Below are 13,236 nucleotides of genomic sequence, written 5' to 3' on the forward strand. Positions count from 1 at the left end.
CATTTTTAGAGTGAAATGCGCTTTATAAGTCTCGTTTATTATTATTACTATGATTATTAATACAGGTATTTTCACCTTGATTTAGAGTGAAGTTTGTTCCAATTTCACTAAAAAAGAGTGACACAGATTGTCTTTTACTCTCAACAAACCGAAACTGACACCACTCGAAGAAGAGAGAGAAATGTTCGCTCTTTTACAAAAGAGAGTATACAATTAGACGTTTTATATCCATGTGGGATATAGTCGACAATTTATTTACAATTACTCCACGGATGGGTAAGAGAATCACCCCGTTGTTATGGTAACTGTATTTATTTCATACAATTCATACAATTGACGTTTTACACGATGGCAATAAATTTGTAGGTCGGGTTATACAATTGATGTACTTTTGAGATTGTAAGTGTTTTTGCAATGTACTTTTGTGATTGTAAGTGTTTTTGTTATGGTATAATGTCTGTAACCATGCGCCACATAGCATTGACGTATTGTTGTCATATCTGAAAATAGCGCAAGTGCGTGCCAAGTACACAGTCGAGTGTATTCTGAAAACTTGAGCCAGTGTGTGTATTTTGCGCTTCATATTCACCAACAAGATATATCAACCGACGTCATCATCACTGTACACTAGGTGCAAGTTTGAGCGAGGGACTATTAGTTGAGTATATCAACCATTGTGCGGGTTTGGTTGAGTAACCAGGTTTTATTTCATGCATTGGTAACCATGGAACATTGAGACCACCAGTGGTTGATACAAATGGTCGCTGATCGGACTTGTCCATGGTTGCGCTGTTTTGAGCGTCAATTTCCGCGTCCTGTGTGTATTTTTCAGGCCATCATTGAAAGCAGCAGAGAGCATGCAGGTGTGAGGTTGGTAAAGGGGTCCATCTGTGACACGTAATTAGAAACATGCCCCCTAATTTCTCGGTTCAATCAACTTTTAGTCAGTTCCTTTAACTAATTCTTTTTACAAATCGAGTGCCCTCTACGTCGGGTTTTCGGTGCTCCCTACTCGTTAAGGTTGGTTACTTTGACTGATACAATCGACACATTTTAATAAACGCGTTTCTAATCCGAGGATGATGTTCTTCCGTCTCCATTTTGACTTTGAGAATCTAGCACTATTTGGAGAAAACATAGTATCCATGACTCACAACAAGCCGTCCTTAAAAACATCAAAAGGCCCCCTCGCCCCCCCCAAAAAAAAAAAAAAAAAAACTAAACAAAACAAACACCTGGTCGATTTTTTGCATCATTGAGTGTCCCCCCTTCTTCTTGACGCCACCATAGAAACAGCGTTTCCGGAAATACGGCATTCTGAAAAGCCAGGGACCGAATTAACCCAGATTCAGAGTCGAAGGTATAGACCTAGCCCATTTCCGGGTCAGGTAAACAAAATGTGATTTTAACTCGGAATTTGCATAGTCTAACTTTGAACCTTTTCTGGGTCATTTTGGCAAAGATTCCAGGTTATTACCCAGAAATGAGATAATGCATATAAATAATGCATATAGGCCCACGGCACCAGGATTGATACGAGCGATGCACTTTACACCATAATCAAGATACTAGAAAAAAGGTTTTTTTACACATTTCAAATTATGTTATTATAGGTTTTCTCGGTCAATTTCGGAAAATGAGCAGCCAATTTAACCACCAGCTTATTCTATTTGGCACAAAATTGAATGCTATCTGAAAAGGGTCATTCTATTTCGTTTTAAGACTAATCAAATGTACTTTTACGTTATTCGATTTAACAAAATAATCATTCAATTTAACAATTCATCAAAACAGCATTCAAATTCACAGACGCTTCTTGAGGCCTGTGTGTCACGAAAAAGAATGACGCTACGCTAAATTGAACAGAGTGCTTAAGGAATTTGACTCGACTTAAAACGAAATTGAACGGCCGAGTTCTGAATTTAAAACGCAGTAACAACTGGAGAGGCAAAACAGTTTTAATTCGAACGCATGAAAATAAGGCATTTTTGACACATTTCAAATTAACTAACAATGAATGTTCTTCCTTTGAACATTAACGAGAACTGAATGCGTTACGGGACGAGCGTATACAAAAAGTAGTACAATTTTCACATGTTGATTAAACACTCTACCACTCTGCTGATTGTTGCGACAACCTGTTTATCTTGTAACCTAAATACTGAACTCAGTTTGAATTTGAAATAAATATTTTTTTAATTAAGTGAATCATCGAAACAGACAATGCCTCCTTCAGACCCCTCAAATTCAATGTTTGTTCAATATGCATGCAAAATGCCTTTATCTGTTCAAGACAATAGCCCACATGCGTCATTTCAGGTCATTATGGTTTTATGACAATATTTTTCAATAGAGGCGACTGTTTTCCCTCTACACTCTCACCACTTAGTGCCCTTGGATAGTTAATTTAACACTTTCCTTAATTGCATTTATCAGTTCTAAATGATATGCTACTCTCATTTTGTATGGGACTGTGATATAATATTTACATACACACCCCTTCATACGCTGCCCATTTTCCTTTAATAAAATCAATAGCTTTCAATTTGTGACGGATCATTTGTAAGAGAACCTTGTATGGGAGGAATTCGATAAATTTAAAATGCTATTCGGAGATGGATGAGAGCGGACCATCAGGACAAGAATCCGGGTAAGAATTACAAGTATTTTCCTCAGAAAAAGGACTGGTGCATGGATTTATGAGTTTAGTGAAGGTTGTGATATGGCTTTTGGGATGTAAAGTATTACTATACCGATGTATGTCACTCTAAGTGCATTCGCAGGAAAATGAGTGGCTGTGTGTAGGAGATCGGATGATCGGAAGATCTTGTACAACAGCTTATCCTGTATGCAGTATTTGTCAGTTCTGAAACAAGAGCTTAAAGGCACTGGACCCCTTTGGTAATATTGTAAAAGACCGGTATTCTCATTTGGTGTATCTCAACATAAAAATACAAACCTGGGATTTTTTTTATTCAATTGGTCGTCGATGGAAGAAAAAACACCCTTGTTGCACAGGTTGTTTGCTTTCAGATGCCTTGAATTCGAGACCTCAGCTTAGGTCTCGAATTCAATTCAATTTTTTTAGTGAGAAAGTACTCCTTCGAAAACTACTTCTCACAATGTTTTCAAGTATCAACAGCTGAGAAAGGTGTAACTATGCCACATAAGTGTGTGGCAGTATATAGTTGCGTTTAATGTTTATCTCTGGTGCAAAAAGGATGTGATGATGTGATGTGTCATGATCAGCGAAAAAGGGCACATGGTGTAACATTTTGAGCTAGACGTTTTGGTAACGTACACGAGGAGACCTAAAATATGTTAATGTTTGCATCGGTGAATATAATTTGGTTTCGAAACATGTGTGTCGGAACATATGATTATGAGTGTCGATACCTAGGGGTGTCGGAACATAGGGGTGTGAGGTGTCGTGCAGAGGGGTGTCGATACATAGGGGTGTCAGAACATAGGGGTGTGAGGTGTCGGGCAGAGGGGGTGTCTGAAGCCCCTCCATACGAAATCACAAACACTTTATTCTTGACAACTATAGGTGACCCCTGTACTGATGACTTCACGGTTTGTTTACTGAATTTTTTAGGCTAAGTTCTGTAGCTGGCTTGTGCATTTCTAACATTTTGCGGATCCCTTAATTTCATATTTATATAAAGATCTAACACCCAACTGCAGTCCTTCATCTTTTGTAAATTTTTCATGTTTTTTAATTTCTCTAAAAAAAAAACACCTAAAAAAACCTACAATACTCTTGCCCAAGGAGTAAACAAAACAATATTGAACATTGTGTGGTACAAAGATGCTGAGTGAAATTCATGATAGAGTACACAAACCACTGTGCTTTGGCAATCTAGCCCATGCATTGTCAGTTTACATTCGCTTCACTACGTGGATCCGGTCGAGAGTGCCAATATCACGCCCAAATGTAGCCTACAATTACACTGATTACGGGCCGCGCTTAAAATGTTCTCGTCCATCACGTCTCGTGACATGGGCTTTCATGGTTAAAGGCACTGGACACTGTTTCTACAACTCAAAATAATTGTTAACATAAAACCTGAATGAACAGCTGTTGATAGTATACAATATTGTCAGAAACGGCTCCCTCTGAAGTAACGTAATTTTTTGAGAAAGGTCTGGAGTAATTTCTCACTTAAACATTTGAAATGATTTCGAGTCTTCACCTGAGGTCTCGAATTCAAACATTTGAAAGCGCACAACTTAGTTTGACAATGGTGTTTTTTCTTTTATTATTCTCTTGCAACTTCGACGATCATTCAGAGTTAAAATTTTCACATGTTTTTTATTTGGTGCATAGCTATAGTGTTTTACACCAAGAGAGAAGACTGGTTTTTAATAATAATAATAATAATAATAATAATAATAATAATAATAATAATAATAATAATAATAATAATAATAATAATAATAATAATAATAATAATAATAATAATAATAATTTATTTTTTAATATAGCGTCTTACATAAAAAATCTCAAAACGCTGTACAGTGATTTACATATTATAAACATTCAGCTAAATAGAGTAAGCAAAATACAGCAAAATTACATTGTACAATAAGAACGACAAAAACAAACAATGACAAACACCAAAACGAGACAATCAACAAAATTATAACACCATAGAAAAGGCAATGAAAAAAACCCAAATGTAATGTTTTTAACAATTTACCACAGTTGTCCAGTTCCTTCAATGAGGAAAATAGTTCAACATAATGTAGGCTGAGTGAATGGTATCATATCCCGTAATAGTCTGAGATATCATTCTCCTAAATATTTACAATTATAAATGGCGAGGAGCTTTTATCGGATTAACTGGTTGGCCTAATGGTGCGGCACTTCGTACTTGACGTAAAAACTAATGAACTGTGTCGTTTGGCACTTAGTCTGCCTGATGATAGTGTAAACAAGTGGTTGCATACATCTGTCATTAGATTTGTACACAAATAGAACTATAGATATTGTTGTTGTATGGCTTGAGTTTCGTCGAGCACTTGTTTTAAATAATTTATTCTCTGAACGAATTTCAAAAAAATATGAATAACGAGAATTCATTTTGTTTTTACCCTTTCACCGATGTGTGTTAGCACTGCATACTCTAAATACTTAAACAAACTCATATACATCTCAATACAATTATTTGCAGATGCCTTGGACAGTGCAAAATGTAAGATGCAAGATTGTTCATACTATCCTGTCATTGATCGGGAAAACACATAAATAAAAGCGCACGAGCGTACACAAATAGCAATGATGACGTCATTTCTGTAGCTCCATGCCAATGACAATATTTTTTATTATACCGGTATAACGGTGATCATGGATGAGATGCGAGGGTCAGGGATATCTAGAGCTGGTATGCTGTCACTCTATGCGTTTAGTTCTGACAACTACGGCTTGCTAAAAATATAACTAACTGCAATAAGCCTACATTCAATCTTGTAGTGCAATGATAATACGTTTTATACCAGTACCAATCCCCTAACATAGACGGTTTATATGGATTCCGTCATGTGTATTACACCTGTTATGACCAATCTGATGATTACTTAACACATGGATAGATATTTTAAAGGCAGTGGACACTATTGGTAATTACTCAAAATAATTATTAGCACGAAACCTTACTTGGTAACGAGTAATGGGGAGAGGTTGGTAGTGAAAAACATTGTGAGAAACGGCTCCCTCTGAAGTGGAGTAGTTTTCGAGAAAGAAGTAATTTTCCACGAATTTGATTTCGAGACCTCAAGTTTAGAACTTGAGGTCTCGAAATCAACCATCTAAACGCACACAACTTCGTGTGACAAGGGTGTTTTTTTTAACTTTGATGTGAACAGTTACATTGGACGTTCTCATGGCTAGTTAAACAAAATGACGTATCGTGCTTCACATTTTTGTCTGTTCGTTTAAATTAAATAAGCAACCACTCTGAGCAAATTGTATTACGTTTTGCAAAACAAACATCCCATTTGCCGTTGCTTGGCTCAAATTCATTTATGTGTTACGCAAAGTTAACATTTTGTATTCAATCCAAATCTTTTCTGTGATACAAAATTAATTTAGCTTCTGCAAAATCCATTAGATGTTTGAATACTTGATATGTCTTATTTTAATGTGAAGCTACGTCAGCTGGGCTATGTTATTTTCATGTTAGATTTCTATAGATGAATCTATCGCGTAAAAATCTATTCAACATAATAATATGTGTATACTCACTGTTGCTCAGTTTACTATACGTACACATAACATATTGGTATACGCATTATTAACTAGTAGGAACTAACTAGTAGGAAGAAACTGTGGACAAGACGCCTTCAGATCATGGTCTGAACATCCAAGAAGGAAATTACTAATAACCCTTTTGTTTTGCCGTCTCCTTTTCCCCACAGGTATCTGTCCCTTTTAGCCTGCCCCATTCACTAATTAATTACCTTTTCTCCCTCCTACCCAATTGATATTGTCCTTGTGTTTCCATCTTCATGCGGTCAAACCAGCCCCTTCCCTCCACCCCCTTTGTTTCCATTGTTATTATTTCCCCTTCCTATTTTTCTGTGTGCTTTTTGACAATCTCTCTAGATTCACGTATTTCCACTTCACTGCCTTAGTTACCTGTGCCCAATTTCATAGAGATGCTAAGCACAACAGTTTGCTTAGCATGAAATTTTTGCCTTCATAAAAAACAGGATTACCAACCAAATTTTCAGGATAAGCAAATAACAGCTGAATGCCAGTAACATGCAACAAATGGAAATTTGGTTGGTAGTCCTGTTTTTATCAAGGAAGAAATTTCACACTAAGCACATTTTTGTGCTAAGCACCTCTATGAAATTGGCCCCTGTTCATGTGTGTTGTGTTGTCATTCAGCCTTCGAGAAAGACTTTGGTGTATAGACCTCAATCATGCTGCCCCCATCTTGGCCATGTTCCTCGTATCGAATGACAATAATGCATGCTAATAATCGTGTTGCAATTAGGAACCAGACTAGTTTGGTCTTCCAGCCTCGGTTTGGTAATATTGATATCAATGGGAGAAATTCAAGGTGGCTGCACCATGATTAAGTTATAAGGGTCGAAACGTCAAGTTGTATAAATTTGACGTCACAGCCCTGTTTTCGCTGTAAATGTTTAACATGGGTTAAGAACATTTTAACCGATGCGAATGTGATTTGACCCAGTATCATTATGCCGTTGAGTGGTTGATGCGTTCACCACGGTGTGCACTCTGTGACAAAAGGGGCAGAGTCTGAATCAATTAAATTGGATTCACTACAAACAAACCTATTTGTTTTAATAATTATTGTATCTACATGACTAAGTTTACAATTTATTATTAAACACAGGGTATCAATTAAGATGGATACAATATTTAAGCATTCGTCAAGAAATATCCAGAAGTCAGTTGAGAGTTGCAGCGTAACGTAAATGAATATAGTAAAAATAACAAAACGAGTAATTCAGTGTATTTACGAAATAATTTCTAATTTGTATAATCCGTTATTGTTATCTTCTGCAAGACACACGTTAGCTTTACCACCCGCACCCGATGATTCTGGCATTCACAGCCGTACGATTCTGACGTGTTCTTAATTCCAGCGACCCGTAATAAATATTTTCAAAGGTTGTGGCTGATCAACAGTCACGTTGCATTTAATAATAGCAATCATCATGGGATTTTTAAACTGGTCTGGTGCTGGTATGAAAATTATCGTGTAAATAATCGAGTTTATTTCTAGTGTAGTTGTGTTACTAAAACCATTGACTTATAATAATGGTTGGTAGGATTTGAAACTTCGGAAATACGATATAGTAAGGTTTGCGGTAACACCATGTAATGGTATCTCTATTAAATGAGTTCGGTTGTGGAAAGAACCATTGGTTTCAACTCGACGTTTCGATCAGTATGCTCTGATCGTCTTCTGGAGAAAAGGCTATATCTGATTGATAAAATGAAGGTAAGTTGGTGTACACAAGTTAATTGTAGTGTTGTGGGAAGAGAGCTTTTGTTTAAATTCTCTTGGGTGTCAAGAAATTTTAATAATATGTTTCTCTTTTCATTTTAGCGAAAGGCAGCTCATTTCACTTTCGTGCATTTGTGTTAATCGTTGTTTACTTCTTCATATAAAAGCGTAAATTAATTTTCACTTGGAGGCATGCGAATTTTTACAGCACTACAATCATGTAAACTTATTAGGAGTTCTATTGCGCCATGCTAAATTGGCAATCAATTGAGCTGAAGATATAGGGACCATGTAGAGATGTCCACTTAACTTTCTTCCTGCAGACGATCAGAACATAGCCTATACTGATCGAATCGTTGAGTTGGGAACCACCCATTCTTTTCAGAACCAAAGAGACTCCAAAGAGACAATTTTAAAAGACTGACATTAATGACGTTTGTATTGTGTGCTGGTTAGCTTACTAAATTAAAGAGAATAATGTAATGATAATTGTAATGATGACAATTCATTAGGACTATGCCAAACGGTTCGTCGTTAGTGCCAGATATTTACATTGTCAGAATGAAAAACTCTCGTTCTCATACCGTAAGATTTTACGTAAGATTTTCATCCATATCAACGTTACTCAACGTTACAAGTTGAACATGATTTCGTGTGAACTTATAAAATGAAAAAAACGGTCTAGAATTTGAACATGAATACGGTCATCCTGATAATACTTTTTTGATGAACCAGCATGAACCCGATTTACCTAAACTGCAACGGTTTTTTAATCGAACTGCAGCAACAAATATTTGCCATGCGATGACTAGAAATTTCGCTGGCGGGTTAGCCTCGAACAAAACGTATTTTTCATATCATCGCAACTGTGGTGACTTGAATAAATCGCAAAAGTAACGACGTCGCGATCGCGATGGATTTGCGGTTTACGATCTCATCACAAGTGTGACAGCGATGATCGTAAACGGGGACTTTAGAGAAGTCATGACATATACAGGCTTTACATTAAATCCATGAAGTATTGTGTTTACTTTGAAATCACCTGTCCAGAGAAGGTTAGTTAAAGTTCAACGACTACTTGATGTGTATTAACATTATTCATTGCATTAGAACGAGAATGGAATTGAATGAAATAGAGTTGTATTGAATTGAATAAAGTTTAATCAAATTGCATTGCATTACATCCATCCATTACACTGAATTTATACAGTAAAAGCGGGCTTTTCAAGTAATACAATACAATGTATTCAGAAGTATAAGTCAAGTCAATATTGTAAGAAAACCTTCGTGGACAAGTAAATTTTGCAAATCATCTTTGATGAATGAAATTTTAATACCATATTTTGAAAACAAAATAATTATTCTCCTTTTATTTTGTTCACGACTCATAGCTCTACAGTCACCACTTCCAGGTGTTGGGGGTTCTTCTTCCGGCGTAGTCTTATTCACTCCGGTTTTTTTGCGATATCTCAAAAACGCGACCTGACCATTATTCGTGTTTAAATTGATTGTATCCACATTAGGATTGAAACATTCGGAGGTTCAAAGAGACAAACGTATACAGACCTTTTAAAGGCAGTGGACACTATTGGTAATTGTCAAAGACTAGTCTTCACAGTTGGTGTATCTCAACATAATATGCATAAAATAACAAACATGTGAAAATTTGAGCTCAATCGGTCGCTGAGGTTGCGAGATAATAATGAAAGAAAAAACATCCTTGTCACGCGAAGTTGTGTGCTTTCTGATGCTTGATTTGGAGACCTCAAGTTCTAAACTTGAGGTCTCGAAATCAAATTCGTGGAAAATTACTTCTTTCTCGAAAACTACGTCACTTCAGAGGGAGCTGTTTGTCACAATGTTTTATACTATCAACCTCTCCCCATTACTTGTAATCAAGAAACGTTTTGTGATGATATTATTTTGAGTAATTACCAATAGTGTCCACTGCCTTTAAGGTTATAGGTTAAGGACGAAAAACTCATTGTTCTTACGAGGCTAACATAGCACCTGTCACGTTTCTTCTTTCCTGCATCCTTAGATCACAAATCTTCGTATAATGAATTGCCTCTCCATCACCCAAAACATAAGGAAGGCATAGCAGCACTTATAAAGGGGTTGTGTACTTCTTGTATGACACAAGACACTGTGTCACCAGATTTACATTAAACTTAAAACGATGTTAAAGTAGTGATGGTAGAAAGCTTCCCTGAAAATATTACGTATTAAGTGCTGAAGTTTTTGAGAAATCAGTAAAACAATTTCACGAAAATATTTTTTACTTCAGGAGACGAACACTATTTTGGCATGAACAACGTAAACGCGACTTTCCTGAAAAGTCTCTGTGATGTTCACTTTTTTTTCTCTTAAAAACTTCATGACTAATGAAGCTAAAACTTTTACGTAGATTATAATTACACATCTTCAATTACGAAGAATGGGGATTCATGTCATGTCCAAAAACTTGACATATACACGGTATCCAAACCCTTTATTAAAGGAACTGGACACTATAGTTGATTACTCAACAAAATTCGAGCAATGGAGAGTTGTTGATAAGTATAAAACATTGTGATAAATGGATCCCTCTGAGGTAACGTAGTTTGAGGGAAAGAGGAACTGTCTCACTAAAATAATCAAATACTTCAGCTGTAGCCGTTTATAATGCATATTTATGTTGGGATACAAGTCTCCTGGTCTTAAACAAATACCAAAGGTGTCCAGTGCCTCTAAATACCTTTTTTAGTTAGCATTCTAAATTGGTCCTACACTGTGACGAAGTAACCAACAAAATGCTACCATCAGGACCCAACTTCATCGAGCTGCTAAGCACAAACATTTGCTTAGCTTAAAATTTCTTCCCTGATAAAAAACAGGATTGCCAACAAAATTTTAGTTTGTTGCATACTGCTTGTTGGTATTCAGCTGTTGTTTGCTTATCCTGAAAATCACGTGGAAACTTGGCTGTTAATCCTGTTTTTATTAAGGAAGACATTTCATGCTTAGCAACTTGTTGTGCTTAGCAGCTCTATGAAATTTGGGCTCAGGGCTTTGTCAAGTTTATTCTGCTGGTAGTTTTCCACTCTGCATTTGAATGAGTTATTTGGTATGTGAAAACGCATACGTCGTACAATCAACCGGATTGTTCTAGGTCCCACAAAACCAGAAGCTGTTCTGCCTGTAAAAGCTGCATCATCTCAGCTCAATAATTATGGTAAAAAATGTTGTCTTTTGTTGACATGGTGCGTTCATTCTATGGTGTACTTCACCAAGCCTAGCACCTCATTAACTGTTGATCCGAATTGAGTTTGGCTATACTCTAGTTACAAGTGTTTGAAAGTACTTTGGCCTTGCAACGTGCCCGACATGCCCCAGCCATTATGCTGTTGGATATTCAGCCAATTTTTGTTTGAGATTGAACGGTTCTTCGTCGTGGAAGTGCAGCAAGCATGACTGAATAATGCCATCTCGTTTACACGCTTCAATCTTGCGTATGATAGGAATATATCCTATCCCAGGACCCTTTGGGTAATTAATCAATCAACTTTGTCTTTGTAATGTTATGTGTTCACAAAAATCAATGGTTTTGAGGCATTGCATGGTGAGGTATCAATGTTATTTGGTTTGCGGTAACACCATGTGTGTGTCGACCAGGTAAATGTTGTTCATTAGACAACTGTCCTGCTATATATTTTACTACCTTGGAGTACATTTTCGTTTTTTCCCGGGAGACTTCTCAGTTCTGAAAAGAACTGTCCCGCTGTTTAACTCCTACCAGGGGCCTGGGTGGAAGGTAAATAAACAACCGGCCGGGACTACTACTTTAGCTTAGTCACTTGGATCGTTATTAACTTCACTACCGCGGAGTGAGTTCTTAACTGGTCTCAACGTTTCAACTAGCTTGCTCTATTAGTCATGGTCAGGAGACAAACAAAATCGGACACTCGGCATTTTTGAAGTATGGTTGACACCATGGGTGCGTTCGTTTAGCTTCCCTGGGTCGATCCCGGTCTTCCCCTGGTCCGTTCGAATAGCTTTGACGTCATTCCATGGGCTCACCCGGGTCAGCCGCAGGTGTCCTGCTTGTGGAGTGGTTCACTTTGGGCTGGCCCCAGGTGCATGACGTCACTACGAGAGCGGTGAGTGATCGTTCGTTTAGCTCTTGTCCGGGGCTTACCCGAGTGAGCACCGCGGGGGAGACCCAGGGAAGCTAATCGAGCGCACCCACTATAAGAGTGCACTGTTTGGAATCGGTATATGGCAATTACCCAAACGGACTAGTGCAGCAGGGGTGTGACAACTATCCTCAAAATGGCTTATGTCTGTATTTACCCATCATTGATTATTGTGATGGTTTGGTTATTCATTCATGTTCGGTTTCTTCTTCTGTTTTTACTCTAGGGCCAAGCGACAGGGCAAAGACAACCGAAACGGTACTAACCGTGCACCACAAGGACTCCACACAATGAGACGAAGGGCTTACGATTCAGTGCTTGCCTCATTGGGCACAAACCAACATGACGTACTGGACAAGGATGAGGTGCGATTTCTTCAAGCCGTGGAGTTTGGTGATCTGCCCACCACTCGGACCATGCTCGACCAGGCCGACATCGCCGGCCGTTTGCTCAAATGCACGGACTACAAAGACCGTACCTGCCTGGAGATTGCCACGGACAGTGAACACTTTGATATCGTTGAGCATCTTATACATATCGGTGGGCGGCAGCTACCAATACAAAGCATCAATGAGTCTTTAATGTTAGCCATTAGTAAGGGGTACCTGCGAATCACACAGACACTCCTTACTCACCCAATGTTCCAGAAGAGTAAAGATAAGTTCCGTCTGGGAAGTTTGACAAATTACTTCCAGCCGAAGAGTAACTCTAAGTTTGATCAGGATATCAGCCCTATCATGCTGGCTGCCCATTGTAATGAGATTGACATTATACGGTTACTACTGCGACGAGGGGACAATGTGAAGAAACCCCACCATAGTCTGTGCGAGTGCACATCGTGCCATAACAAACGGCTCTTTGACCCGCTCAAACATTCCCTAGCTGGTATTCATGCTTACCGTGCCTTAGCTAGCCCGGCCTACATCTCACTGACAAGCCAGGACCCTATCCTAACTGCGTTCTTACTCAGCCAGGAGTTGATGCAGCTGTCAAGAATCGAGAAAGAGTTCAAGGTAATGACGTAGTGCCCATAATAAGTAGGCCTATTAAATCACACCATGTTTATTTAACAT

At 38.0% G+C, this 13,236-nt stretch overlaps 1 protein-coding gene across 2 annotated transcripts in view; it reads left to right on the forward strand.

Moving 5' to 3' along the window:
• Positions 1-13,236, forward strand: part of LOC117300964 (short transient receptor potential channel 3-like) — a 36,010-nt gene that overhangs the window by 4,449 nt on the left and 18,325 nt on the right. Inside the window, exons 1-2 of one of the 2 annotated variants that reach the window (XM_033784833.1) lie at positions 7,844-7,982; positions 12,390-13,176. In XM_033784833.1, coding sequence (XP_033640724.1) covers positions 12,454-13,176 — 723 coding nt within the window. In that variant the 5' untranslated portion in view covers positions 7,844-7,982; positions 12,390-12,453. Of the gene's footprint in view, positions 1-7,843; positions 7,983-12,389; positions 13,177-13,236 lie in introns of those variants that run through there. The other variant, XM_033784832.1, reaches the window with a different exon arrangement.

This window comes from Asterias rubens, chromosome 16 (genome assembly GCF_902459465.1).
Source record: "Asterias rubens chromosome 16, eAstRub1.3, whole genome shotgun sequence".
Lineage (NCBI taxonomy): Eukaryota > Metazoa > Echinodermata > Asteroidea > Forcipulatida > Asteriidae > Asterias > Asterias rubens.